This window comes from Manacus candei, unplaced genomic scaffold (genome assembly GCF_025592945.1).
Source record: "Manacus candei isolate 608988 ecotype Guabito, Panama unplaced genomic scaffold, ASM2559294v1 h1tg000336l, whole genome shotgun sequence".
In the NCBI taxonomy this organism is placed as follows: Eukaryota; Metazoa; Chordata; class Aves; order Passeriformes; family Pipridae; genus Manacus; species Manacus candei.
In genome coordinates, this window is record NW_026138384.1 from 30,489 (window position 1) to 58,130 (window position 27,642).

At 57.1% G+C, this 27,642-nt stretch overlaps 1 protein-coding gene and 6 long non-coding RNA genes across 12 annotated transcripts; 4 read left to right on the plus strand and 3 right to left on the minus strand.

Moving 5' to 3' along the window:
• Positions 1-180: 180 nt before the first annotated feature.
• IKBKG (inhibitor of nuclear factor kappa B kinase regulatory subunit gamma) lies at positions 181-13,152 on the minus strand. 3 transcript variants are annotated; one of them, XM_051775705.1, is made up of 12 exons: positions 12,863-13,152; positions 10,532-10,965; positions 10,076-10,140; positions 9,456-9,500; positions 8,323-8,425; positions 7,337-7,446; positions 6,506-6,646; positions 5,547-5,643; positions 4,455-4,583; positions 1,980-2,104; positions 415-479; positions 181-324 (listed from the first exon to the last, which is right to left on the minus strand). In XM_051775705.1, the coding sequence occupies exons 1-12, from the start codon at positions 12,975-12,977 to the stop codon at positions 203-205; spliced, it is 1,551 nt and encodes a 516-aa protein (XP_051631665.1). In that variant the 5' UTR covers positions 12,978-13,152; the 3' UTR covers positions 181-202. The 3 variants fall into 3 exon arrangements, with proteins under 3 accessions (XP_051631665.1, XP_051631664.1, XP_051631663.1); XM_051775704.1 differs by having other exon boundaries at positions 7,337-7,443; positions 10,076-10,173; XM_051775703.1 differs by having other exon boundaries at positions 10,076-10,173.
• Positions 11,349-12,597, minus strand: LOC127465202 (uncharacterized). Its single transcript, XR_007901923.1, has 3 exons — positions 12,048-12,597; positions 11,838-11,963; positions 11,349-11,701 (listed from the first exon to the last, which is right to left on the minus strand). It is a non-coding gene; the product is annotated as an uncharacterized LOC127465202 (long non-coding RNA).
• Positions 13,153-13,513: 361 nt separating the features above from the next.
• Positions 13,514-15,610, plus strand: LOC127465193 (uncharacterized). The gene is made up of 3 exons (XR_007901919.1): positions 13,514-13,566; positions 13,988-14,183; positions 14,553-15,610. It is a non-coding gene; the product is annotated as an uncharacterized LOC127465193 (long non-coding RNA).
• Positions 15,611-15,921: 311 nt separating this feature from the next.
• Positions 15,922-17,972, plus strand: LOC127465204 (uncharacterized). 2 transcript variants are annotated; one of them, XR_007901926.1, is made up of 4 exons: positions 15,922-16,012; positions 16,238-16,354; positions 17,044-17,242; positions 17,577-17,972. It is a non-coding gene; the product is annotated as an uncharacterized LOC127465204 (long non-coding RNA). The 2 variants fall into 2 exon arrangements; XR_007901925.1 differs by lacking the exon at positions 15,922-16,012 and having other exon boundaries at positions 16,075-16,354.
• A 139-nt stretch (positions 17,973-18,111) lies between these two features.
• LOC127465205 (uncharacterized) lies at positions 18,112-19,775 on the plus strand. 3 transcript variants are annotated; one of them, XR_007901929.1, is made up of 7 exons: positions 18,112-18,258; positions 18,347-18,420; positions 18,505-18,572; positions 18,758-18,835; positions 18,911-19,353; positions 19,557-19,619; positions 19,731-19,775. It is a non-coding gene; the product is annotated as an uncharacterized LOC127465205 (long non-coding RNA). The 3 variants fall into 3 exon arrangements; XR_007901930.1 differs by having other exon boundaries at positions 18,112-18,420; positions 19,451-19,619; XR_007901928.1 differs by having other exon boundaries at positions 18,112-18,420.
• Positions 19,776-20,670: 895 nt separating this feature from the next.
• On the plus strand, positions 20,671-24,520 carry LOC127465203 (uncharacterized). The gene is made up of 4 exons (XR_007901924.1): positions 20,671-21,376; positions 21,478-21,793; positions 21,876-22,151; positions 22,693-24,520. It is a non-coding gene; the product is annotated as an uncharacterized LOC127465203 (long non-coding RNA).
• Positions 24,201-25,945, minus strand: LOC127465206 (uncharacterized). The gene is made up of 3 exons (XR_007901931.1): positions 24,953-25,945; positions 24,684-24,892; positions 24,201-24,329 (listed from the first exon to the last, which is right to left on the minus strand). It is a non-coding gene; the product is annotated as an uncharacterized LOC127465206 (long non-coding RNA).
• Between the last annotated feature and the right edge of the window lie 1,697 nt (positions 25,946-27,642).

A 27,642-nucleotide genomic window follows, 5' to 3' on the forward strand; every position in this document is an offset into this window, starting at 1 on the left:
GTTTTTGGGGTCCCGGGGGGGGTCTGACCCCCCCCAATCACTTGATGCAGTCCATGACGTGGATCTGCCAGGGGAGCCCTGGGGGGGTTTGAAAGGATTTTGGGGGTCCCCCAGAGCAGGGGGTTTGGGGGGGGGCCTGGGTGGATTTTGGGGTCCCGGGGGGGTTTTTGGGGTCCCGGGGGGGGTGTCTGGCCCCCCCCAATCACTTGATGCAGTCCATGACGTGGATCTGCAGCGTGTCCATGTCGGGGGCCTTGTACTGGCACTTGGGGCAGCAAAGGTCGGGCTCCTCCTCGGGGGGGGGCCCCACGAGCCCCCCAAAACCTGCCCAAAAAGGGGGGAGGGGGGCGGGGTCAGCCCCTGACCGACCCCCCCCGAGGGAATTTGGGGGTCCCAGAGCCCCCCCGGACTCACCCCCCCCCGGGGAAGGCGCCGGGGGCAGCTCCGAGTGGCGGCTCCGCATCTCCTCCAGCCGAGACCTGGGGGGACACGGGGGGGTTTGGGGGGGTTTGGGGGGTCTGGGAGGGGACAGGGAGGGGTTTGGGGGGGTCCTGGAGCTGTTTAGGGGGGTCTGGGGGGGGACATGGGGGGGTCCTGGAGGGGTTTGGGGGATCTGGGGGGGGACATGGGGGGGTCCTGGAGGGGTTTGGGGGGGTCCTGGAAGGGTTTAGGGGGGTCTGGGGGGGGACATGGGGGGTTCTAGGGGGGTTTTTGGGGGTCTGGGAGGGGACAGGGAGGGGTCTGGGGGGGTCCTGGAGAGGTTTGGGGGGTCTGGGGGGTTCAGGGAAGGGTTTGGGGGGGTCCTGGAGGGGTTTGGGGGGGTTGGGGTTTAGGGGTTTGAAGGGTCTGGGGGGGTCAGCGAGGGAATTGGGGGGGTCCTGGAGAGGTTTGGGGGGGTCAGGGGGGTCCTGGAGGGGTTTGGGGGGGTTGGAGTTTAGGGATTGGGGAGTCTGGGGGGGTCAGGGAGGGGATTTGGGGGGTCCTGGACAGGTTTGGGGGGTCCTGGAGGGGGTCGAGGAAGGGTTTGGGGGTCTGGAGAGATTTGGGGGTTCTTGGGAGGATAGGGGGCTTTGGAGGGGTCCTGGAGGGGTTTGGGGGTCTCTGGGGGGGTCACTGGGTGTGTTCTGGGGGGGGTCAGGGCCGTTTTTGGGGTCCCTGGGGGTGTTTTTGGGGTGGTTACCGTGCCCCGTCCCCGCTGAGGTACAGCCAGAACTGCTGCAGCTCCCGGGGGGTGTCAATGGGGTTTGGGGTGTCAGTGGGGTTTGGGGGTGTCAGTGGGGTTTGGGGGGTCCCTGTGGGTGGGGGTGGTTTTGGGGGGTTCAGGGTTGGTTTTGGGGCTTTGTGGGGTGTTTCTGGGGTGTTTTTGGGGTGGTTACCGTGCCCCATCCCTGCTGAGGTACAGCCAGAACTGCTGCAGCTCCCGGGGGTGTCAGTGGGGTTTGGGGAGTCATTGAGGTTTGGGGGGGTCCCTGTGGGTGGGGGTGTTTTTGGGGGGGTCAGGGCTGTTTTTGGGGTGTTTTTGGGGTCATTCTCATGCCCCGTCCCCGCTCAGTCGCAGCCGCAGCTGCTGCAGCTCCCAGGGGGTGTCAGTGGGGTTTGGGGGGGGTCAGTGGGGTTTGGGGGTGTTTCTGGGGGTCAGGGCTGTTTTTGGGGTGTTTTTAGGGTGGTTACCGTGCCCCGTCCCCGCTGAGGTGCAGCCACAGCTGCTGCAGCTTCTGAGGGTTGTCAGTGGGGTTTGGGGGGGTCCCTGTGGGTGGGGGAGTTTTTGGGGGGGTCAGGGCCGTTTTTGGGGTGTTTTTGGGGTCATTCCCGTGCCCCGTCCCCGCTCAGTCGCAGCCGCAGCTGCTGCAGCTCCCGGGGGGTGTCAGTGGGGTTTGGGGGGTGTCAGCGGGGTTTGGGGGGTTCCCTGTGGGTGGGGGTGTTTTGGGGGGGGTCAGGGCTGGTTTTGGGGTCCCTGGGGGTGTTTTTGGGGTGGTTACCGTGCCCCGTCCCCGCTGAGTCGCAGCCGCAGCTGCTGCAGCTCCTCCTGCAGGGCCTCGCGCTGCCCGTGGAGCTGCTCCCGCGCCGCCCGCTCCGCCTCGAAATCCGCCTTGTAGATGTCGGCCTGGGGGGGACACGGGGTGGTTGGGGGGGTCACAGGGGTCAGGACCCCCCCAAGGAACCACATTGACCCCCCCAGGACCCCAAGAAACCCCCCCAAATCCCATCAGCACTGTACAGACCCCGTCTTTAATCCCACCCCCGCGCCGCCCGCTCCGCCTCGAAATCCGCCTTGTAGATGTCGGCCTGGGAGGGGGGGGGGGAACGGGGGGGTCAGGACCCCCCCAAGGAATCGTAGTGACCCCCCCAGGACCCCCAAAAAATCCCCCAAATCCCACCAGGACTGGACAGACCCCGTCTTTAAATCCCACCCCCACTCCGCCCACTCCGCCTCGAAATCCGCCTTGTAGATGTCGGCCTGGGAGGTGGGGGGGGTCACGGGGGGGTCACGGGGGTCAGGACCCCCCCAGGGAATCGGACTGACCCCCCAGAACCCCCAAAACCCCCCCAGATCCCACCAGGACTGGACAGACCCTGTCTTTAATCCCACCCCCACTCCGCCCGCTCCGCCTCGAAATCCGCCTTGGAAATGTCGGCCTGGGAGGGGGGGGTACGGGGGGGTTGGGGGGTCACGGGGGTCAAGACCCCCCCAGGGAATTGTACTGACCCCCCAGGATCCCCAAAACCGCCCCAAATCCCACCAGGACTGGACAGACCCTGTCTTTAATCCCACCCCCACTCCGCCCACTCCGCCTCGAAATCCGCCTTGTAGATGTCGGCCTGGGGGGGAACGGGGGGGTTGGGGGGGTCACGGGGGTCAGGACCCCCCCAGGGAATCGGACTGACCCCCCAAACCCCCCCAAATCCCACCAGGACTGGACAGACCCTGCCTTTAACCCCCCACCCCACCCACTCCGCCTCGAAATCCGCCTTGGAATGTCAGCTTGGATTGGGGGGGCACGGGGGGGTCATGGGGGGGTCACGGGAGTCAGGACCCCCCCAGGGAATCGTACTGACCCCCCCAGGACCCCCACGACCCCCCAAATTCCACCAGGACTGTGCAGACCCCGCCTTTACCCCCCCACACACCTCCAAATCCACATTGGGAATGTCGGCCTGGACTGGGGGGGCTCACGGGGGGGTCACGGGGGGGGCACGGGGGTCAGGACCCCCCCCAGGGAATCGGACTGACCCCCCCAGGACCCCCTAAACCCCCCCCAAACCCCCCACCTGAGCCTGGAGCACGGGGATGGTCTCCAGGACCCCCCAAACCCCCTCAGGACCCCCCAGGACCACCCAAACCCCCCCAAACCCCCCCAAACCTGTGCCCTCAGCACGGGGATGGTCTCCAGGTCCCCCCAGGACCCTCCAGGACCCCCCAGGACCCCCCAAAGCCCCCCCAGGACCCCCCTCATCTGAGCCCTCAGCACGGGGATGGTCTCCAGAACCCCCCAGGACCCCCCAAAGCCCCCCCAGAGCCCCCCAGAACCCCCCAAACCTGTGCCCTCAGCACGGGGATGGTCTCAAGGACCCCCCAGGACCCTCCAGGACCCCCCAGGACCCCCCAAAGCCCCCCTCACCTGTGCCCTCAGCACGGGGATGGTCTCCAGAACCCCCCAGGACCCCCCAAATCCCCCCAAATCCCCCCAGGACCCCCCAAACCTGCGCCCTCAGCAGGGGGATGGTCTCCAGGACCCCCCAAAGCCCCCCAAATCCCCCCAAACCGCCCCAAAGCCCCCCCAAAGCCCCCCAAACCTGTGCCCTCAGCACGGGGATGGTCTCCAGGACCCCCCAGGACCCCCCAAAGCCCCTCAGGACCCCCCAAATCCCCCCTCACCTGTGCCCTCAGCACGGGGATGGTCTCCAGGACCCCCCAGGACTCCCCAAATCCCCTCCAGGACCCCCCAAAGCCCCCCCAGGACCCCCCAAACCTGTACCCTGAGCACGGGGATGGTCTCCAGGACCCTCCAGGACCCCCCAAAGCCCCCCAGGACCCCCCGAACCTGAGCCCTCAGCACGTGGATGGTCTCCAGGACCCCCAAAGCCCCCCAAATCCCTCCAAATCCCCCCAAAGCCCCCCAGGACCCCCCAAATCCCCCCAAACCCCCCCTCACCTGTGCCCTGAGCACGGGGATGGTCTCCAGGACCCCCCAGGACCCCCCAAATCCCCCCAGGACCCCCCGAACCTGTGCCCTCAGCACGGAGATGGTCGCCAGGACCCCCCAAATCCCCCCAGGCCCCCCCAAACCTGTGCCCTCAGCACGGGGATGGTCTCCAGGACCCCCCAAAGCCCCCCAAATCCCCCCAAACTCCCCCAAAGCCCCCCCAGGACTCCCCAAACCTGTGCCCTGAGCACGGGGATGGTCTCCAGGACCCTCCAGGCCCCCCCAAAGCCCCCCCAAAGCCCCCCAAACCTGTGCCCTGAGCACGGGGATGGTCTCCAGCGCCGCTCGTTGTGCCTCGGCCTCGGCCTTGAGGCGGTCGATGAGCTCCTGCTTCAGGGCCAGCGCAGACTCGGCCGCCCGGAGCTGCTCCTGCGTCACCTGGGGGGGAAGGGTCAGCTGGGGGGCAGCTGGGGGTCAGCTGGGGGGCAGCTGGGGGTCACCTGGGGGTCATCTGGGGGTCACCGGGGGGGGCAGGGTCAGCTGGGGATCACCAGGGGGGAAGGGTCAGCTGGGGGTCAGCTGGGGGTCACCTGGGGGGGTAGGGTCACCTGGATCACCTGGGGGTCACCTGTGTCACCTGGGGGGGGCAGGGTCACCTGGGGGTCACCTGTCTCACCTGGGGGTCACCTGTGTCACCTGGAGGGGATCATTGTCACCTGGGGGTCACCTGGGGGTCACCTGAGTCACCCAAGGGTCACCTGTGTCACCTGGGGGTCACCTGAGTCACCTGTGTCACCTGGGGGTCACCTGTGTCACCTGTGTCACCCACACCCCCCGACTGTCCCCATGTCCCCAGGGGTGTCCCAATGTCCCCCGGGGGTGTCCCAATGTCCCCTGGGGGTGTCCCAGTGTCCCCCCTGTGTCCCAAAGAGTATCCCAATGTCACCTGGGAAGGTCACAATGTCCCCTGGGGGTGTCCCAATGTCACCTGGGGGTGTCCCAGTGACCCCCCCGTGTCCCAAAGAGTATCCCAATGTCACCTGGGGGGGTCACAAGGTCCCCCCTGTGTCCCCCGGGGGTGTCCCAGTGTCCCCCCCGTGTCCCTGGGTGTGTCCCAGTGTCCCCAGGGGTGTCCCAATGTCACCTGGGGGTGTCTCAGTGTCCCCCCCGTGTCCCAAAGAGTATCCCAATGTCACCTGGGGGGGTCACAATGTCCTCCCTGTGTCACCTGGGGGTGGCTCCATGTCCCCCCCGTGTCCCTGGGGGTGTCCCAGTGTCCCCTGGGTGTGTCCCAGTGTCCCCCCCATGTCCCTGGGTATGTCCCAATGTCCCCTGGGGTGTCCCAATGTCCCTGGGGGTGTCTCAGTGTCCCCCCCGTGTCCCCCAGGGGTGTCCCCTCACCTGGCTCCGTTTGTCCCCCTCCAGACTGGCCTTGATGTGGGCGTCGTACTCCTGGAACAGGTGATGGTAGGCGGCCTGCAGCTGCACCAGCTTCCTCCTGGGGACAGTGGGGACATTGAGGGGACACTGGGGACACCAGGGGTGCCACCAACCCCCATCAGGGCCTGCAGCTGCACCAGCTTCCTCCTGGGGACAGTGGGGACATTGGAGACATCAGTGGGGACATTGGGGACATCTCTGAGGACATCACACCCCCACCAGGGCCTGCAGCTGCACCAGCTTCCTCCTGGGGACATTGGGGACATTGAGGGGACACTGAGGGGACATTGGGGACATCTCTGGGGACATCTCTGGGGACATCACACCCCCACCATGGCCTGCAGCTGCACCAGCTTCCTCCTGGGGACATTGGGGACACCAGTGGGGACATCACACCCCCACCACGGCCTGCAGCTGCACCAGCTTCTACCAGGGGACATTGGGGACATCACTGGGGACATCACTGGGGACATTGGGGACAGTGGGGACATCAGGGGCTGTCTCAAAGTGTCAAACCCCCCCAATGTCCCCGTTGTCACTCACTTCTGCTCAGTGACCCATCAGAAGTGTCCCAGTGTCCCCCCAGTGACCCCCTCAGTGTCCCCATGTCCCCTGTGTTGTCACTCACTTCTCCTCAGTGTCCCCCAGGGGTGTCCCAGTGTCCCCCCAGTGTCCCCATGTCCCCCCCATTGTCCCCATGTCACTCACTCCTCCTCAGTGGCCCCCAGGAGTGTCCAGTGTCCCCCCCATGTCCCAGTGTCCCCCCAGTGTCCCCAGTGTCCCCATGTCCCCCCCATGTCCCCATGTCACTCACTCCTCCTCAGTGGCCCCCAGGAGTGTCCAGTGTCCCCCCCATGTCCCAGTGTCCCCCCAGTGTCCCCAGTGTCCCCATGTCCCCCCCATGTCCCCATGTCACTCACTTCTCCTCGGTGGCCCCCCGTCTCTCGACCCTGAGCGCGGTCTCCAGGTTTGTCACCTGCAGCCTCAGCTGGTCCAGCTGCAGTTGGTGGCCCTGGGCCACCTCCTCCAGGTGCTGGCACCGCTCGGCGTCACTGCGGGCCCTGGGGGAGACAACGGCACCCACTGTCACCAACTGCCACCAACTGTCACCAACTGTCACCAACTGTCACCCAGTGCCACCCAGTGCCACCCTGGGCCACCTCCTCCAGGTGCTGGCATCTCCAGTGTCACCCAGTGTCACCCTGGGCCACCTCCTCCAGGTGCTGGCACCACTCGGCGTCACTGTGAGCCCTGGGGACACGATGGCACCTCCAGCATCACCAACTGTCACCCAGCGCCATCCTCAAGGTGTGCCCAGGTGTCCCCAACCCCATCAGGTGTCCCCAGGTGTCCTCAAGCCCCCCAGGTGTCCCCAATCCCCCCAGGTGTCCCACCTGTGCTCCAGGTGCTCGTTCTGGGCCCGGCTCCTCTCCAGCCCCCTCTGGCTCTGGGACATCCCCAGGTGTCCCCAGTCCCCCCAGGTGTCCCCAATTCTCCCAGGTGTCCCCAATCCCCCCCAGGTGTGTCCCCAATCCCCCCAATCCCCCCCAGGTGTGTCCCCAACCCCCCAGGTGGGTCTCCAGGCCCCCCCAGGTGTCCCACCTGCGCTCCAGGTGCTCGTTCTGGGCCCGGCTCCTCTCCAGCCCCCTCTGGCTCTGGGATGTCCCCAGGTGTGTCCCCAACCCCCCAGGTGTGTCCCCAACCCCCCCAGGTGTGTCCCCAGCCCCCCCAGGCCCCCCCAGGTGTCCCACCTGCGCTCCAGGTGCTCGTTCTGGGCCCGGCTCCTCTCCAGCCCCCTCTGGCTCTCGCGGAGCTCCCCGAGCAGGGACGTCACCTGGGCCTTCACCTGGGCCTTGTCCTGCTGGGGACAGGGGGACAGGGGGACAGGGGGACACTGGCACCTGACAGCCCTGCCACCCCTGCTTGGGGCCCAGGTGTGCCCAGATGTGTCCCAGGTGTGTCCAGGTGTGTCCAGGTGCATCCCTGGTGTCCCCAGGTGTGTCCCAGCTGTCCCAGGTGTGTCCCAGGTGTGTCCCAGTCCCCCCAGGCGCGTCCCAGGTGTGTCCCAGGTGTGTCCCAGTCCCCCCAGGTGTGTCCCAGCTGTCCCAGGTGTGTCCCCAGATGTGCCCAGGTGTGTCCCAGGTGTGTCCCAGTCCCCCCAGCTGTCCCAGGTGTGTCCCAGCTGTCCCAGGTGTGTCCCCAGGTGTGCCCAGGTGTGTCCCAGGTGTGTCCCAGTCCCCCCAGCTGTCCCAGGTGTGTCCCAGCTGTCCCAGGTGTGTCCCCAGGTGTGCCCCAGCTATCCCAGGTATCCCAGATGTACCCAGGTGTGTCCCAGGTGTGTCCCAGCTGTCCCAGGTGTGTCCCAGGTGTGTCCCAGCTGTCCCAGGTGTGTCCCAGCTGTCCCAGGTGCGTCCCAGTCCCCCCAGGTGTGTCCCAGCTGTCCCAGCTGTCCCCAGGTGTGTCCCAGGTGTGTCCCAGCTGTCCCAGGTGTGTCCCAGGTGTGTCTCAGGTGTGTCCCAGCTGTCCCAGGTGTGTCCCAGCTGTCCCAGGTGTGTCCCAGTCCCCCCCAGGTGTGTCCCAGGTGTGTCCCAGCTGTCCCAGCTGTCCCCAGGTGTCCCCAGGTGTGTCCCAGCTGTCCCAGGTGTGTCCCAGTCCCCCCAGGTGTCCCCAGGTGTGTCCCAGGTGTCCCCAGTCCCCCCAGGTGTGTCCCAGGTGTGTCCAGGTGTGTCCCAGGTACCTCCAGTTGCCTCCTCAGCCCCTGCAGCTGCTGCTCGGCCGCGCGGGAAACGTCCTGAGCGCGGAGCTCTGCGGCCACCAGCCGGGCACGGAGGGCCACCAGCCTGGGGGCAAAGGTCACCAAGGGTCACCCAGGGTCACCAAAGGTCACCAAGGGTCACCCAGGGTCACCCAGGGGTCACTGACCCCACCCTGACCCCTCAGCTCTGCGGCCACCAGCCGGGCACGGAGGGCCACCAGCCTGGGGGCAAAGGTCACCAAGGGTCCCCAACTGCCCCAAGTGCCCCCAAACTGTCCCCAAATGCCCCCAGACTGTCCCCAAATGCCCCCAAATTGTCCCCAAACTGTCCCCAAATGTCTCCAAATTGTCCCCAAATGCTCCAAACTGTCCCCAAAGTCTCCTCAAACTGTCCCCAAGTGTCCCCAAATTGTCCCCAGGTGTCCCCAAACTGCCCCCAAATGTCTCCAAACTGTCCCCAGTTGACCCCAAACTGTCCCCAAATGCCCCCAAACTGTCCCCAGTTGACCCCAAAGTGTCCCCAGGTGTCCCCAAGTGCCCCCAAATATCTCCAAACTGCCCCCAAATGCTCCAAACTGTCCCCAAACTGTCCCCAAATGCTCCCCAGTTGACCGCAAATGCTCCAAACTGTCCCCAAATGTCCCCAGAGTGTCCCCAAAGTGTCCCCAGGTGTCCCCAGGTGTCCCCAGGTGTCCCCAAAGTGTCCCCAGGTGTCCCCAAAGTGTCCCCGAAGTGTCCCCAGGTGTCCCCAAAGTGTCCCCAAAGTGTCCCCAGGTATCCCCAAAGTGTCCCCAAATGTCCCCAAAGTGTCCCCAAAGTGTCCCCAGAGTGTCCCCAAACTGCCCCCAAATGCTCCAAACTGTCCCCAAACTGTCCCCAAATGTCTCCAAATTGTCCCCAAATGCTCCAAACTGTCCCCAAAGTCTCCTCAAACTGTCCCCAAGTGTCCCCAAACTGCCCCCAAATGCTCCAAACTGTCCCCAAACTGCCCCCAAATGCTCTGAAGTGTCCCCAAACTGTCCCAAAACTGCCCCCAAATGCTCCAAACTGTCCCCAAATGTCCCCAAAGTGTCCCCAAAGTGTCCCCAGGTGTCCCCAGGTGTCCCCTCACTCACTCAGCCTCGGACTCCTCCAGGCGCCGCCGCAGCTGCTCCTCCGAGCTGGGGGGACACAACGGGGGACATTGGGGACATTGGGGGGGTCAGGGAGTCCCCAGGGGGGGTCAGGGGACATTGGGGACACCAGGGGGGGTCAGGGGACATTGGGGACATTGGGGGGGTCAGGGGGACATTGGGGACATGGGGGGGTCAGGGGACATTGGGGACACCGGGGGGTCGCCAAGGGGAAATTGGGGTGGGTCAGGGGACATTGCGGACATTGGGGGGGATCAGGGGACATTGGGGGGGGTCAGTAGACATTGGGGACACCAAGGGGTCCCCAGGGGGACATTGGGGGGGGTCAGGGGAAATTGGGGACATTGGAGGGGTCAGGGGACATTGGGGACAACAAGGGGTCCCCAGGGGGGGTCAGGGGGACATTGGGGACACCAGAGGGTCCCCAGGGGGACACGGGGGGGTCAGGGGACATTGGGGACATTGGGGACACCAGGGGGGTGTCAGGGGACATTGGGGGGGTCAGGGGACATTGAGGGGGGTCAGGGGACACTGGAGACACCAGGGGGTCCCCGGGGGGGTCAGGGGACATTGGGGACAGCAGGGGTGGGGGAGGGGCTCACCTGGGCTCCGGGGGGGCCCCGGGGGGGCCTCGGGGGGGCTCCAGGTCAGGGGGGACGTCCTCGGCCTGAGGGGGAGGGGACACCGACACTGGGGGGGCCTGTGGGGACAGGGGACAGTGGGGACACTGGGGGGACATCAAGGGGGCTGGGGGGACATTGGGGACGGGGGGGACATTGGGGGGACATTGGGGGGACACTGGGGACACAGGGAGACACTGGGGACACTGGGGACACTGGGGACACGGGGGGGACACTGGGGGGACACAGAGGGACACGGGGACACTGGGGGGACACGGGGGGACACTGGGGGACACTGGGGACACAGGGGGACACTGGGGACACTGGGGACACTGGAGGACACAGAGGGGACACAGAGGGACACTGGGGACACAGAGGGACACAGAGGGACAGTGGGGGGACAGAGGGACACAGAGGGACATGGGGGGCCACCCGTACCTCGACGCTGCTGTCGGGGGTGTCCCCAGGGGTGTCCCCGGGGGTGTCCCCTCTCGGTGGCAGCTGGCACGTGGCAGTGTCCCCAGGGCCATCCTTGACGTCCCTGAGGGTGTCCCTGATGTCCCCAGGGCCGTCCTTGACATCCCCAGGGCCGTCCTTGATGTCCCCAGGGCCGTCCTTGCTGTCCCCGATGTCCCCGGCGCTGTCCCCGCTGTCCCCAGGGGTGTCCCCGCTGTCCCTGGCGCTGTCCCTGGTGCTGTCCCCGGCGCTGTCCCCTCGGGCCAGGTCCCTCTCCAGCCTCAGCCTCTCCACGAGGGCTCGGGCCTGGCCCCAGTGTCCCCTGAGCAGCTCCCGCTCCGCCCGGCGCAGCTCCTGCAGCCCCCTCAGCTCATCCAGCCGGGCCCTCAGGGCCTCTGTGCAGCGTTGGAGGGCCCCTGGGGACATGGGGACAGTGGGGACATCAGTGGGCACACCCACAGACCCCCACAGACCCCCCCAGCAGCTCCTGCAGCCCCTCAGCTCATCCAGCCGGGCCCTCAGGGCCTCTGTGCAGCATTGGAGGGACATGGGGACAGTGGGGACATTGGGGACATCAGTGGGACATCACTGGGACCTCACTGGGGACATCAGTGGGACATTGGGGACAGTGAGGACATCAGTGGGGACATCAGTGGGACAGCAGTGGGACGCTGGGGACATTGGGGGGGACATTGGGGACAGTGAGGACATCATTGGGGACATCAGTGGGGACATCATTGGGGACATCAGTGGGGACATCAGTGGGACATTGGGGACATCAGTGGGACATCACTGGGGACATCAGTGGGGACATCACTGGGGACCCCCCCCGGCCCCCCCAGTGTAGCTCCCGCAGCTCCTCCACATGGACCCTCAGGGCCTCCCAGTATGGCTGCCAGTATATCCCAGTATGGCCCAGTGCCCCCCAGTATGGCTGCCAGCATATCCCAGTACATCCCAGTATATCCTACTGTCCCCCAGTGTCACTCCCAGTATATCCCAGCACACCCCAGTGCCTCCCAGTATCACTCCCAATACATCCCAGTACATCCTAGTATATTCTACTGTCTCTCAGTATTGCTCCCAGTATATCCCAGTACATCCCAGTGCCTCCCAGGATGGCTCCCAGTATATCCCAGCACATCCCAGTGCCTCCCAGGATGGCTCCCAGTATATCCCAGCACACCCCAGTGCCCCCCAGTATCACTCCAAATATATCCCAGTACATCCCAGTATATCCTACTGTCCCCCAGTGTCACTCCCAGTATATCCCAGCACATCCCAGCACCTCCCAGTATGGCTCCCAGTATATCCCAGCACATCCCACTGCCTCCCAGTATGGCTCCCAGTATATCCCAGCACATCCCACTGCCTCCCAGTATGGCTCCCAGTATATCCCAGTACATCCCAGTGCCTCCCAGTGTCACTCCCAGTATATCCCAGGATATCCTACTATCCCCCAGTGTCACTCCCAGTATAGCCCAGTACATCCCAGCACCTCCCAGTATCACTCCCAATACATCCCAGTACATCCCAGTATATCCTACTGTCCCCCAGTGTCACTCCCAGTATATCCCAGCACATCCCAGTGCCCCCCAGTATCACTCCCAATACATCCCAGTACATCCCAGTATATCCTACTGTCCCCCAGTGTCACTCCCAGTATATCCCAGCACATCCCAGTGCCCCCCAGTATCACTCCCAATACATCCCAGTACATCCCAGTATATCCTACTGTCCCCCAGTGTCACTCCCAGTATATCCCAGCACATCCCAGTGCCCCCCAGTATCACTCCCAATACATCCCAGTACATCCCAGTATATCCTACTGTCCCCCAGTGTCACTCCCAATATATTCCAGTACATCCCAGTCCCTCCCAGTATTGTTCCCAGTACATCCCAGCACACCCCAGGATATCCCAGTACCCCCCAGTATCACTCCCAGTATATCCCAGTATACCTCAGGATATCCCAGTACACCCCAATATCACTCCCACTATATCCCAGCACATCCCAGTATATCCCACTGCCCCCCAGTATCACCCCCAGTATATCCCAGTATCACTCCCAGTCTCCCCCAATCCCTCCCAGTATCACCCCCAGTATATCCCAGTATCACCCCCAGTCTCTCCCAATCCCCCCAGTATCACTTCCACTCTCCCCAGTCCCTCCCAGTCCCTCCCAGTGCATCCCAGTATATCCCAATCCGACCCCTCAGCTCGCGGTTCTCCGCCCGCAGGCCCAGCCGCCCCCCGTCCATCCCAGGACGCCTCCCAGTCCCTCCCAGTCCCTCCCAGTGGGTCCCAGTCTGACCCCTCAGCTCGCGGTTCTCCGCCCGCAGCCGCAGCAGCGCCTCGGCCGCTCCGGGCTCGGCCTCGTGCCCGGGCTGCACCATGTCCGCGCTCCTCCTCCAGCGCCCGCCGCTCATCGGCGGCTCCCGGGGGGCGCCCGGGGGGGTTTGGGGGGTGTTTTTTGGGGGGAGTTTGGGGTTTTTTTTGGGGTAAAATCGGGTGCTTTCGGGGCTCTCCCGGAAGCGCCGCCACTTCCGGCTTCCGGCGGAAGCGCGGGCACGTCTAGCTCGGGGAAGGCGGCTGCCATGGCAACGCCGCCTTGATTGGTTACACCTCCCCGCTGAGCCCCGCCCGCGGCGGGCGGTGATTGGCTAAGGGGAGGCGCGGCCCGGCGGTGATTGGCGGAAGGGAGGGGCCGCTCGGCGCTGATTGGGGGGCGGGGCCACCGCGAGGGGAATGGGGACCCGCGCGAGCCTGAGGGGGGAGGGGCGGGAGACACCCGAAGGTGAGGGGGGAGGGGAGGGGAAATTTGGGGGGTTTTGGGGGATTTTGGAGGGTCCGGGGGGGGGCGGGGGTTAGGGTTAGGGTTAGCAAGGGTTAGGGTTAGGGTTAGGGGTTAGGCGTTAGGGTTAGGCGTTAGGGGTTAGGGTTAGGGTTAGGGTTAGGGGGGCACCTCCAGAGACAGCGGGAACGGGAGCGTGCTGCGGAGAAGGAAAATTCCAGGGGGTGGGTGCCGAGAAATTTGTCCTTCCCTCGCCCTGTGCTCTGCACTTAGCAATGGGTCGAGTGCAGAAGTTTCCTGGGGACCCTGGGAAATGATACCGGGTCTGCCAAGAAAAGTGGGGCCAAAGGAGCAGGACCTGGGTCTGCCAGCGTGGGAGAAACAAGGGACGGGTCATCCTCTGCCTCCAGGAGGGAGGGCAGCAGGAAAGGCCACGGACTAAAGCACTGAAGTGCCGTTCCCCAGGGAGCTCCTGCCCAGCACTGAACTTGCTTCTGCACTTGCTGTCCCTTTCCCAGCGGAGCCGAAGCGTCGGGTGCGGCTGCCGGGGGGATGGAGCTGCCAAGGACAAACTGGGAGGGTGTTTGCGAGGGAAGGGGGGAGAAGGAGCTCTTGATGTGCTTTTTTTGCTTCTTCATCCCACAGAATTGCCACGAGAGGAAATACTTCAGAGGGGCTTCCCTCCAGATAAGGCCTGAAGATGCCAGGAGGTTTCAGCCGGGAGAAAAGGAGCTGTGGAAGAAAAGCAGCCTAAAAGTAGCCAGTGGGGATCATCAGGTTTTCCAGCCAAGAAGAACAAGGAGAGAGATGAGGGAATGGGGTTCCAATTCCTACTGATTTGGTGGGTGCAGGAATGATTTCTGTGTGTTTTCCAGTCCCTTTGGATTCCTGGGATGATTTTAAAATGATGGTTTTAGCAATCAACTAAATCGCAGATGTTGTTTTTGAGAGGAAATGATGCCAAATAAATGCAGAGAGAGAGCATGGAATCATCCTGGGATCCTGGAGTGGTTTGGGTTGGAAAGGATCTCAGGGATCATCTGCTTCCACCCCCTGCCACAGGCAGGGACACCTTCTAATAGACCTCCAGCCTGGCCTTGGCCACTTGCAGGGATGGGGCAGCCACAACTTCTCTGTGCCAGGCCACCTCCCCACCCTCCCAGGGAAGAATGTCTCCCTTCTGTGCAATCTTTCCCTTTCTTCTCTGCAGGAAGTGGGCTGGGACAAGGGAATTGGCTCCCACGAGGCCGAGGATCAGAGCGGGCTGTGCACAGGGGACGACTTCCACTTCCAAACGGGGAAGGGCCCCTTCGTGCCCACCCCTGGCAAACTGGGACAGAGTAACATCTGCCTGCTGCTGGCTGGAGTTCCCGTTGGCTCTGGGCTTTCTGTCCATGGGCCCGGGGATCATGGCCAGAGTCCTTCAAACCTGGGGCACAGTGGCCTTCACACCATCCCTGCAGCCCGTCCAGGGCAGGATGCTGCCCATCGGCCCCTGATCGCAGGTGGATGTAGAAGTGATGGTGTTTAGGGAATGCTGATTGTATTTCCCTGACTTTAGCCATGTGGTCATTAAAAAGAGAAAAATAACAAGTCTATGGAAATCCCCTGCACTTGGGAGCTTGCAGCGCTCTGGATTAAACTTGGCTCTCTAACGTTAAAACTGTGGGCGAGGGGCGGTGGCCGAGCAGGGCCAGCGGCGGGGCCGGACGGGGCCGGCCCGGGGGTCCCTTCCCCGCGGGGTCGCAGCCGCGGGACCCGCCCCCGCCCCGCGCGGCCCCTCCCGGCGCGCCCCGCCCGTCCTTGGGGGCTGCGGCCGCTCCCGGCGCTGCCGAGGCTGCCGGGGAGGGACCGGCCTGTGCTGGGGGCACGGGGTTCGTTCCTTGGGTTCGAGGGCGGCAGCGGGAGCGGCGCTGCGGGGCGGGACGGGCGGGAGGGGCCGGGGGAGGGCGGGGAAGCCGCGGCGGGGCCCGGGGGCTGCAGCTCTCTGGCTTCGCCACTGGCTTTGCAGACATTTGCCACCTTCAGAGGAGGCACAAATCCCCGCGGAGCTGAGCGAGGGGTGCGGGGAGTGCAGCGAGCTGGGGCGGGGCTGTGACCAGGGCAGGGTGTGCGCAGTGCCCCAAAACCCGCACCCAAAACCAGCCCGGAACAGCCCCGGAGCCCAGAGCGAAGCGCCGCGGGATCGTGTCGGCCCCGCCCCTAGACTCGCCCAGGCCCGCCCCCCGGCTCGCGCCGGCCCCACCGCCCGGCCCCGCCCTGCCCGCCCCCAAGAACCCCGCCGTCCCCGCTGCCCGCCTCGGTCCCCTTGTCCCGGGAGAGCTCCCAGACGGGCCGTGACCGCGGAGCTCCCACCCGCCCTTCCCCGGCCCCAGCAGCGCCCGCCGGGGCTGCGGCGGGAGCCGCGCGGAGGGAACGGGGGGCGGGGCCGCGCGGAGGGGCGGGGTCGGGCTGAGCGGGCGGGGCGGGGCCGCAGGGCCAGGCGGGCTGGGATTGGGCGGAGGCGCTCGAGTGCTGATTGGGCAGCGCTGCCGGCCCGCGGTATAAAGGGCCGGCGGGGCGTTTAGTGGCCGGCTGTGTGAGGGCGCGGCCCAGCTGCTGCCCGGGCTGCGGAGGTGAGAGCGCCTTGTCCGCTGGGTTTATGGACCGGGGGAGCTGGGGGGCGTTTAGGTGCGCGTTGTGCTGGACAGCGGGGGCCGGGTAAGCCCGTTACCTGCCGGGTAACGCCGGGGAGAGCCGTGGCATGGCTGTGGGGCCTGTGCTCTCTGGGTGTCTCAGGTTTTGCTTTGAAATTCCAAACCCTTTCCCCGTGCAGGGTTATGAGGCAAAGACTGCTTTAACTTGGTTTTTTTGTGCTGCGTTAATGCTTTTTGCTCGTTCTGTGTCCATTTGCAGCCTCACTCGTGGTTTCCCCTGGTGTGGAGGCGAGTTGTGCTTCCTGCTGGGAGAGAGAACGGCCTTGGGAAGCTGCTCCATGACCCACAGCTGTGCCGAGCCCGGGAGTCTGTCCAGGTAAGAGCAGGGCTTATACTCCCAGTGAGGAGCTGGGGTTCGCTGTTGGAAGATAGAATGTGCCCATGCCTTTAAATGCAAGGACAGGCAGAAGCTGGGAGGGACCATGAGCAGGTTTGGTGGAGGTTTTGGCCTCCAAACCTCCAGGTTTGGAGGCCGCCATCTTAAGTGTGGCCTCGGCTAAGTTCCGGTCCTGGTGGCGCCATCTTGAGTGTGGCGTGAGGGTGGACTTCTGGGCCACGGCCGCCATCTTTGGTGTGGTCTCGGCACAGTTTTAAAAGACCTTGACTGTGGGGGAAGTGTCCAGGAAAAACGATTCCTTTTTTGCAGGGAGGCAGTTTGCAAGGACAGGTGGGTTGCTGTGCTCTCTAACAAAAATACTCCCCTTGGGATGTCCAGGGTGAGGAAATGTTGGCCATGTGTGGGCTGGAGCAAAGGTGTGTGGGTGCCTGAGTGTGACAGCCGTGGGTGTGCAGGAAGGGGGTTCTGGTGCCATTGGAGCTGCCAGGGAGCCAAAAAGGGCACAGTTGTCTGAAAAAAGCAAAATGTTTTAGCCTCTGTTGACACCTGTACCGAAGGAGATGCAAATTTTCCCTTTCTCATCTGCAGACTTCACAAAGCTCCCCAGGAAAGGAAGCTTTATATTCCTCCCCAGCTTTATGCTAAAGGTTTCCTTCCTCCTGTCTCAGCACCCTTTCTGCTGTTGGGAGAGCACAAGGTGGATGGAGAGGATCCCCAGGCATCTGCAGGCACAAGGGACTCATACAACTGCGATTTTCCTATGCCCCTCGTGAAAGGGACTTTCAGGATACTCTTGGGAATGTGCCAGCTCTCCTGCTGAAGCTTTTCTATGGAATATTTGAACACAAAGAGTAAAACTAAAATCAGGTCTGTTCTGGAGTATGTTACACTTGTGCAAAGCTCCTTTCCTCTGTTTATTTTCTGTTCTGGAAAGAACAATCTGGGGTTCCTGGGCACTTCCTATTGAGTGATTCCATGAAAATAATTTTGTACTGAAAGGGGAAAGGAGCTGTCTGTGGAAGGTCAGATGTACATGATAAAAGCTTTATGCTTCTCAGACAGTAAAGTCTTAAAATATATAGCAGAGCTATATATGGCAATGAAGAGGATTACACTCAAATGCAAGGTTTTTAAATTTAATAATTTTGTGTGCTGTGTCGGTAAGGTACTTTTGTAATTTATCTTGTTTTCTTTTCCTTAGGAGCCTTGCGTCTTTTGAGATCTCCTGATCATTTCAACTGCAGCTTGGTATTTTTTCACAAGTGTTATCCCATCCCGAGGTGAAGCTGCTCTGTGTTGAGGATGGCTACAGACACCCAGGTTTGCAAGTAGTCAGTGGGGGGTTACAGCCCAGAGATGGAGCAAGGGCTTGGGTGTCAGCTTAGGAATTGCCAGGGGTGTTTTGAAGGTAGTATGGGTGGAAAGCAGTGTCCAGGAGCCCCCTAAATGCCTGTGAAGGCATCCACTGACTTTTCAGATGTGCCACTTAAGTTTTCCTCTCGTTCACCCAGATATTCTGCGCGATTACAGCTGCAGTCTTTGGCTGCAGGCAGTGACCCTGGGTGGTTTGCCTAAAGAGAAGGGAGACTCTTTGAGCTCTCCCCATATATCTGGGTGACTTCAGTTAGGGTTTCTTTACCATGTCAGAGGGACAGGGTGTAAAGCAGAGTTGAACAGAACAGAGGCCAGAGGAGCAGAGCAAGAAGGTGGGTGGTTACCTGACATCAGCACAAAGATGTGGCTTTTGGCTCCACGTTTACTCGCTGTGTTAAGGATTTTGTTGTTTGGGTTTGTTTTTTCTTTGTTTTCAGATGCAGAGCCCTGGCCCCAGGAGGCTCTAGGCACCGGAGGGGAGGTGATCTGGGTGAGTCCCGGTGAGCAAGGTGAGCATTGACTCCAGGACAGAAGTAAATGTCTTTTACAGGTGTTGTGGTGAATCTGTGCACATGCTTTGTTTGTTGTGTTTTCCAGGGGTTCTGCCACCTTCTAACAGACAGTCCAATGCTTCAGGGCCCCTGCTGGTAAGAGGTCACTGTGGAGGAGAGGTAGGTAGGAGCTACCCCAGGAAAACCATCCTTTCAGGCAGTATCTCAGTGTGTACATTTGCCTTTGGCTTTTTTACTTTGCAGAGAATGTGTGCAGCCTCAGAGGGCCACAGCCACCTGCCAGTTAGGTTTGATGGTCTTCAGCTGTCCTTGTGAGCAATCTCCTAGTACTACGAGGGTCATCAATTAAGGCTGGACCTTTTCCAGTTACAGGTGCCATCCAGCCTGTGTTTGGCAAAGGAGGAGCATTGAGGTTGAGTCGGGGAGGTAGTGAGGAGGTGCTGGGGTCTCCCTTACTTTCAAACACACCACGTAACTTTTTTTCTCACTCCCCCAGGTACGGCACACGGTGACGGCAGCAGCCTCCAACTGGGGTCGGAGCCAGTGGCCCGAGAACCTCTCAGCTCAGGGGATGGTGAGTAGCCAATTGCGGGGTTATCTCCCACGTGCTGCTGAACTCTTGTCTCAATTCCAGTTTTCTTTCTCACAGCAACCAAGTCAGGGATCACAGGACCCTCTGAGCCAGCCAGGTGTCCTTCCTTTACATGGAAGATGGATTCACATCCCCAGCTGTGGGAAAGATAAGTGGAGGACTATCACCTGGAGAGGGGATGAGAGCTGGGTCCAGTTTTATGGTTAGGAGGGAGGGATTTTCAAATGAGCACAGGGGAAAGGGTCTGCCCTAAGAGGCCCTTGGCACACATAGGAGGAGCAGTTTACTTTTCATCACTGGAGTAGAATGTGCAGGGCAGAGCCGTTCAGGTCTGTGTCGTGTCCTTTGTCCAGTCTGTGTTTTGTGTCTTAAAATTCACAATCACGGTGTCCTTTCTCAGAGTTCTCTCTCCTCGTTGCACCAGAGCACTTGTCGGGAAATGTGTCCTTGGAGTTTGTGTTGGGCCTGGAACTGCTCTGCCCTGCAGTGCAGACTTGGGGGTAGGTGGAGTAGAAAGGAGACTTTCCAGTTAACCTATGGATAGGCTTAGCCACTGAGGGCAGGGCCTTAAAGTTAGGGCAGTGTTTGTTTGTGCAGGCTGTCTTTGGACCCCAGATGGCTTGTCTAAGGAGAAATTAGAATTGCACAGCAGTTAAGGTCCCTCCATCTATATGACTGACTTTGGTAACTCATTTCTATGCAGCGTCAGAGGGACTGGATGTAAAGCAGAGATAAACAGAAGAGGCTGGAGGAGCAGAGTCAGAAGGTGGGTTCTCATGTGAGGTCAGAGCCAAGACATGACTTTTGGTCCTAGGTTTACTTGATCATTTGGATGGTTTGGTGTTTTAGTTTTGTTTTTTTGTTTTTTTTTTTCAAGATGCAGAGCCACTGGCCCAGCAGACGATAGGCACTAGAGGGAAGGTGAGCCTGGTGAGGAAGGTGAGCAGGGACTGCAGGACAAAACTAGATGCTTTTTTGCAGGCGGTGTGCTTGTGGTGAATCTGTGTACATACTTGTTTTTTTGTTTTCCAGGCAGTGCACCGACTTCTGACGTGCAGTCCAACGTGATGGGGACCCTGCCTGTAAGAGGTCACGGTCAAGGGGTGTCAGACAGAAACTGCCATGGGGGCAGCAAACTCTTGGGCAGTATCTCAGTACTCACATTTGCCTCTGGGGTTTTTTTGCAGGAGATGTAGACAGCCTGACAGGGCCGAAGGCAACTCACAATGAGGAGATGGACACGGTTTGGTCCCCTGGAGCTGTCCTTGTAGGTAATCTCTGAGTATTAAAAGGATCAGCAATGAAGCACTGAGCTTTTCTGATTGCAGGTGCCATCCGGGTAACCTTTGGGAGCAGATGAGCATTGGAGGTGAGTCGGGGAGGGAGGCAGGAGGAGCAGGGATCCACTGCAGCTTTAGAAATGCCCTCTAATTGTTTCTCTCTCTCGCTCAGGTATCCCAGAAGATGACAGCACATTGTCCAAGTCTGGTCAGAGCCAGTGACATGAGGACCTGCCTCGGTGCCAGTGAGTAGAGGGATCGTCGGGGCTGGGGCCACGTGCCACACTACTCAGATACGGTGTCTGGTTTTCTTTCTTGCAGTTGACTCCGAGTACTCTCAGGATGACAGGAACCTCTGAGCCAGCCCAGGTGCCCCTCCTCTGCATCAAAGATGGATTCACATCCCCGGGTCTCGGAAAGATAAGTGCAGGGCAAAGACCCAGAGAGTGGTTGGGAGTCGGGGCAAGTGTGTGCATTGCCCGGAGGGATTGTTGCAATTAGTATGGTGCAATGGGTGTCCTGTAGCAGGTTATTTGGAGACCTCAAAGGAAGGGCTTACTTTGTATCATTGGATTCCCGTGTGCAGGGCAGAGCAGTTCCGGTCTGTGTCACGTCCTTTGTCTCCTCCATGTTTTGTGTCCTTCGTCTCTTAATTGTGTCACATGGTGTGTGTCATCACAGGTATGGGGTGTCTCACTTGGGGTCAGCCTGGAACTGCTCTGCCCTGCTACGTGGATCAGTGGGTAGATAGAATATTGCTCAGGGTCCCACATCAACATGTCAGTTCCCTCAGACAGTCGAACCGATGGCTGTACGGTCCTGCCGGATGGAGCAGGTGTCCATAACTCGTGTGCAATCATTACAGCTGAGTGTTGTGGAGCTGATGGTACTTGGATAGCAGGGCCTTGAAGCTGGGTTGTCATTTGTATTCTTGTATGCTGCGGTCAGAGTTCTCACTCGCTCAGTGGAAATGAGTTCTTTGAAGTGGTTAAGGTCTCAGAGACCATGTGGGTGACCTGACTAACCCTTTGTTTTTTGTTGGTTTTTTTCAGATAAGTGTACACAGTGTACCCCAGACGGAGACGAGTTGAAGCAGCCTGGGAAGAAGGTTGTCTTGGGTGTTGGATGAAGGATGTCAGTTTTAGCTGTAGGAGTCCTTTATCTTGTGCCTTTTTGTTCTTTATTTTCCAGATGGGGCCCAATCGGTCTCAAGGCGTAGCGGCTCAGCAGGGAGACGAGCGAGGTGAGAATTTTACTCCCCAGCCGAATTTGGAGTTAGTTTTAGGATGTCATCTATGTGGTCAATCTCTGCATATATGTTGTAACTGTTTAATTTTTTTCTAGGCGATGCACAACCCTTTACCCGTCTGCTGAAGGTGCCGAAGGTCCATCCGATCAGAGGTCAAGCTAAAGGAACCCGAGATAGCCAGTATGAGGCAGTACATCAGCACAAGCCTCCATATCTGGGTTGTCTTGCAGCGGCCATCTGTCCACTTCACAGTGTGTAGCAACGCTTCGGCGTGCAGTCTGATGAGGTTTAGAGGTTTTTGGCTTTCCTTGTGAGCCATCCCTAATGTTTGAGAGCTCAGTGTTTGAGCATTTACCCATTTCATTTGCAGGGGTGATCTTGGGAGCAGCTGAAGAGAGAGGAGCTGTCTAGGTGAGTTGGGGAGGCAGCAGGAGGAGCGGGGATTCACTGCAGCTTTAGAGATGCCTTCAAATTTTGTGTCTCACTCACTCAGGTATCCCGGAAGGTGACAGCCACAGTGTTGGACTCCGGTCAGGGCCTCGGTGATGGTGAGTAGGGGGATCACTGGGGTTCCAGCCCCGTGCCACACTACTCAGATATTGTGTATGGTTTTCTTTTTCACAGTTGACTTCGAGTACTCTCATGACAACAGGAACCTCTGAGCCAACCCAGGTGCCCCTCCCGTGCATTGAAGATGGATTCACAGCCCCGGGTCTCGGAAGGATAAGTGCAGGGCAAAGACCCAGAGAGGGGTTGGGAGTCGGGGCAAGTATGTGCATTGCCCGGAGGGATTTTTGCAATTAGTATGGTGCAATGGGTGTCCTGTAGCAGGTTATTTAGAGACCTCAAAGGAAGGGCTTACTTTGTATCATTGGATTCCCGTGTGCAGGGCAGAGCAGTTCCGATCTGTGTCACGTCCTTTGTCTCCTCCATGTTTGTGTCCTTCGTCTCTTAATTGTGTCACATGGTGTGTGTCATCACAGGTATGGGGTGTCTCACTTGGGGTCAGCCTGGAACTGCTCTGCCCTGCTACGTGGATCAGTGGGTAGATAGAATATTGCTCAGTCTCACATCAACATGTCAGTTCCCTCAGACAGTTGAGCCTATGGCTGTACAGCCTGTGAGCAGGATTGTCTTGCGATGCCCCGCTTGGGTGTATAGAGTCACAGCTAGGTAGAGTAGCAAACAGTGTCTATGGTATGGGCATTTGTCAGGGGTCTTTGGGCTTATAAAATGTATAGGCTCAGTTTGGGGGTAAGTGCAACGTCACAGAAGGCACACTTCAGAGTCCCTTCCCTTTTGTCTTACAGCCACCCAAAGGAGACTCAGGTTCCTGGGGTGAAAGACGGCATCGGTTTTCCCGGAACTTCCGGCGACCGGGGAGAGATCGGCCGAGCGATCATCGATGGAAACTTCTGAGAGCCACGGGGAGTCCCTGCCCAATGACTTCTGGACTGCATCGTGTAGCATCGTATCTGTTTATTTAGTGTTGCAGGTTGCTTCTTAGGCGTAGTTATTGTATTTTACAACCAGAATAGGAAAAGTCCAGCCGCCGTTTATGTTGTCATTTGTATTGCCTTGTACCACTCTGTATCATACACTTGTATAGTTGTAGTCGTATCGGTCCGTATCTGAACGTCACGGCGTCGCGTTCCGTGTGTCAGGAATTGTGTATCGTTGCGCCTTTGTTTGTAGCAGTTTTTATGTCGTGTCACTTGTATTACCATGTAATGTTCTGTCTGGTATACTTCTATATTTGCAATTGTATTGCTCTGTATGTGAATGTCATAGTGTTGTATTGCTGTGCATCAGTTAGGAATTGTATAGCTTTGTACCTTACTTTGTTTTGCTTTTGATATTCTGCCATTGATACTGTCTTGTAATGCTGTGAGGGGTGTGCTCGGGCATGAGCGGCATGCGTGTTTTGTCAGGCTTGGCAATTTGTTTCTTTTTGGAGTTTTTTTTTGAGGCTCCACGGGAACCACGTTCCCAAGGGAGCGTTTTGAGCGTGTGCTGATATTCAGGGTTGGCTTGCGGCTTTGGGGTATGGTGGAGGTGTGGCAATGCAGGGGATGGGTGTGTGTAATGTAGTATTCTAACCTTGTGTTTGTTTCTCTTTCAGGATTTTTTCCACCATTTTAGCTTTAGAATAAAAAAACCCCAACCGGGGGTTTTTTTTTTTTTCCCCCCCTGTTGGGGTTTTTTTTCCTAGGTCCCGGCCGGTCTGCGAGGCGATGTTCATCGCCAGTGTTTGGGCACAGGCCGACCCGGGACCTGGGTTTTGTCAGGCAGGATGATTTTTTGATTTTTGAGGCTTCCCGGGAACCCCGTTCCCAAGGCAGCATTTTGAGCGTACGCCGATATTCAGGGCTGGCTTGCAGCTTAAGGGAGTGGTGGAGGGGTGTGTTTAATGTAGTATTCTAACCTTGTATTTGTGTTGTTTCTCTTTCAGGCTGTTGTTAGATAATTTTAGCTTTAGAATAAAAAAACCCCAGCCGGGGGATTTTTTTTTTTTTTTTCCCCTGGCTGGGGTTTTTTTCCCAGGTCCCAGCCGGTCTGCGAGGCGATGTTCATCACCAAGGTTTGGGCACAGGCCGACCCGGGACCTGGTTTCAGGCAGGCCAATTTTTTCATTTTTGAGGCTTCCCAGGAACCAGCATGTTCCCAAGGCAGCATTTTGAGTGTGCACCGATATTCAGGGTTGGCTTGCGGCTCAAGGGAGGGGTGAGGGTGTGGTGATGGAGGGGTTGGGTGCGTGTAATGTAGTACTCTAACCTTGTGTTTGTTTCTCTTTCAGGATTTTTTCCACCATTTTAACTTTAGAATAAAAAAGCCCAAGCTGGGGGATTTTTTTTTTTCCTCCCGGCTGAGGTTTTTTTTCCTAGGTCCCGGTCGGTCTGCGAGGCAATGTTCATCGCCAATGTTTGGGCACAGGCCGACTCGGGACCTGGGTTTTGTCAGGCAGGATGATTTTTTGATTTTTGAGGCTTCCCGGGAACCCCGTTCCCGAGGCAGCATTTTCAGTGTACACCAATATTCAGGGCTGGCTTGCGGCTTAAGGGAGGGGTGGAGGTGTGGGGATGGAGGGGCTGGGTCCCTGTAATGTAGTATTCTAACCTGCTGTTTGTGCTGTTTCTCTTTCAGGATTTTTTACACCATTTTAGCTTTAGAATAAAAAAAACCCAACTGGGGGATTTTTTATTTTTTTTTTTTCCCCCCGGCTGGGTTTTTTTTCCCAGGTCCCTGCCGGTCTGCGAGGCAATGTTCATCGCCAAAGTTTGGGTGCAGGCCATCCCGGGACCCGGGTTTTGCCAGAAAGGATGATTTTTTGATTTTTGAGCCTTCCCAGGAACCACGTTCCTGAGGGAGTGCTGTAACTTGTGTACTAACCTGTGTTGTAAACTGTATTGTAACTTGTATGCTGTCCTGTGTTGTAACTTGGATACTAACCTGTGTTGTAAACTGTATTGTAACTTGTATGCTGTCCTGTGTTGTAACTTGGATACTAACCTGTGTTGTAAGCTGTATTGTAACTTGTATGCTGTCCTGTGCTGTAACTTGGATACTAACCTGTGTTGTAACTTCTGTACTAGCCTTGTGTATTTCACAAGGTCACAACAAGTCATTCAATAAAGTTGCAATAAAGGTTTGGGGACTTTTCCCCTCTTTGGGGGTTTTCCCCCTCTTTGGCTCCTGTCTTTATTTTCTGTCATGTAGTCTTTTCTGTTTTTCTCTTCCCTTCTTTCCCTTGCTCATCTTCATCTCTCTTCTCTTGCCTTCATTTCTCTTAGTCACTTCTCTTAATCTCTTCTCTTAGTCACTTGTCTTGCTTTTAATTCTCTTGCTCTCTTCTCCTCCTTTTAATTCTCTTGCTCTCTTCTCCCCCTTTTAATTCTCTTGCTCTCCTGCTTTTATTTCTCTTATTCTTTTATCCTGCTTTTATTTCTCTTATTCTTTTATCCTGCTTTTATTTCTCTTATTCTTTTATCCTGCTTTTATTTCTCTTGCTTCTCTTATTCTGCTTTTGATTCTCTTGCTCTCTTCTTCTGCTTTTATTTCTCTTAGTCTCTTCTCCTGCTTTTATTTCTCTTAGTCTCTTCTCCTGCTTTTATTTCTCTTAGTCTCTTCTCCTGCTTTTCATTCTCTTAGTCACTTCTGCTTTTCATTCTCTTAGTCACTTCTGCTTTTCATTCTCTTAGTCACTTCTCCTGCTTTTCATTCTCTTAGTCTCTTCTCCTGCTTTCAATTCTTAGTCTCTTCTGCTTTTATTTTACTTAGTCTCATCCCCTGCTTTTACTTCTCTCACTCGTCCCCTGCTTTTACTTCTCTCACTCTCGTCCCCTGCTTATAAGTCTTAGTCTCTTCTCCAGCTTTTAATTCTCTTGCTCTCTTCTCAGGCTCCTCTCCTGATTTTAATTTTTTTAGGCTCCTCTCCTGTTTTTAATTTCTTTAGGCTCCTCTCCTGATTTTAATTTTTTTAAGCTCCTCTCCTGATTTTAATTCCCTTAGGCTCTTCTCCTGATTTTATTTCTCTTAGGCTCTTCTCCTGCTTTTAATTTTTTAGGCTCCTCTCCTGATTTTAATTACTCTTAGGTTCCTCTCCTGTTTTTAATTTTTTTAGACTTCTCTCCTGATTTTAATTTTCTTAGGCTCCTCTCCTGATTTTAATTTTTTTAGGCTCCTCTCCTGATTTTAATTTTTTTAGGCTCCTCTCCTGATTTTATTTCTCTTAGGCTCCTCTTCTGATTTTAATTTTTTTAGGCTCTTCTCCTGTTTTTAATTTTTTTAGACTCCTTTCCTGATTTTAATTCTTTTAGGGTCTTCTCCTGTTTTTAATTTTTTTAGACTCTTCTCCTGTTTTTCTTTTTTTTTTATACTCTTCTCCTGATTTTAATTTTTTAGGCTCTTCTCCTGATTTTATTTCCTAGGGCCTTCTCCTGATTTTATTTTTTAGCCTCCTCTTCTGTTTTTAATTTTTTTATGCTCTTCTCCTGATTTTAATGGTTCCTCGGTTCTTCTCCTGATTTTAATGGTTCCTCAGTTCTTCTCCTGATATTAATTTTTCTTAGGCTCTTCTCCTGATTTTAATTCTCTTAGGCTCTTCTCCTGATTTTAAATTTTTTAGGCTCCTCTCCTTATTTTAATTCTCTTAGGCTCTTCTCCTGTTTTTAATTCTCTTAGGCTCTTCTCCTGTTTTTAATTTTTTTTAGGCTCCTCTCCTGATTTTATTTTTCTAAGGCTCTTCTCCTGATTTTATTTCTCTTAGGCTCTTCTCCTGTTTTTAATTCTCTTAGGCTCTTTTCCTGTTTTGAACTTTTTTAGACTTTTCTCCTGATTTTAATTTTTTTAGGCTCTTTTCCTGATTGCAATTTTTTTAGGCTCCTCTCGTGATTTTAATTTTTTTAGGCTACTGTCCTGATTTTAATTCTCTTAGGCTCTTCTCCTGTTTTTAATTCTCTTAGGCTGTTCTCCTGATTTTATTTCTCTTAGACTCTTCTCCTGATTTTAATTCCTTTAGGCTCTTCTCCTGATTTTATTTCTTAGGGTCTTCTCCTCATTTGAATTTTTTATCCTCTTCTCCAGATTATAATTTTTTTAACCTCCTCTCCTGATTTCTATTCTCTTAGTCTCTTTTCCTGTTTTTAATTCTCTTAGGCTCTTCTCCTGTTTTTAATTTTTTTAGGCTCCTCTCCTGATTTTAATTTCTCTTAGGTTCTTCTCCTATTTTTAATTTTTTTGAGCTCCTCTCCTGGTTTTATTTCTCTTAGGCTCTTCTCCTGTTTTTAATTTTTTTAGGCTCCTCTCCAGATTTTAATTTCTCTTTGGCTCTTCTCCTGTTTTTAATTTTTTTTTACACTCTTCTCCTGTTTTTAATTTTTTTAGGCTCTTCTCCTGATTTTAATTTTTTATGCTCCTCTCTTGATTTTAATTTTTTTAGGCTCCTCTCCTTTTTAAAGGTTTTTTAAACTCCTCTCCTGGTTTTATTTCTCATAGACTCTTCTCCTGTTTTTAATTCTCTTAGGCTCTTCTCCTGTTTTTAATTTTTTTAGGCTCCTCTCCTGATTTTAATTTCTCTTAAGGTTCTTCTCATTTTAATTTTTTTAGACTCCTCTCCTGGTTTTATTTCTCCTAGGCTCTTTTCCTGTTTTTCATTCTCTTAGACTCTTCTGATTTTAATTTTTTTACCCTCTTCTCCTGATTTTAATTTTTTTAGGCTCTTCTCCTGATTTTAATTTTTTTAGGCTCTTCTCCTGATTTTA

Excerpts from the sequence above, each read along its gene's own strand:
- IKBKG (XM_051775703.1), bottom strand. The coding sequence starts at position 12,977 with ATGAGCGGCGGGCGCTGGAGGAGGAGCGCGGACATGGTGCAGCCCGGG. Across the intron at positions 6,647-7,336 it reads AACGAGCACCTGGAGCGCAG|GGCCCGCAGTGACGCCGAGC; the intron begins GTGGGACACCTG and ends TGTCTCCCCCAG. Across the intron at positions 5,644-6,505 it reads CGGGGGGCCACCGAGGAGAA|GAGGAAGCTGGTGCAGCTGC; the intron begins GTGAGTGACATG and ends CACTGTCCCCAG.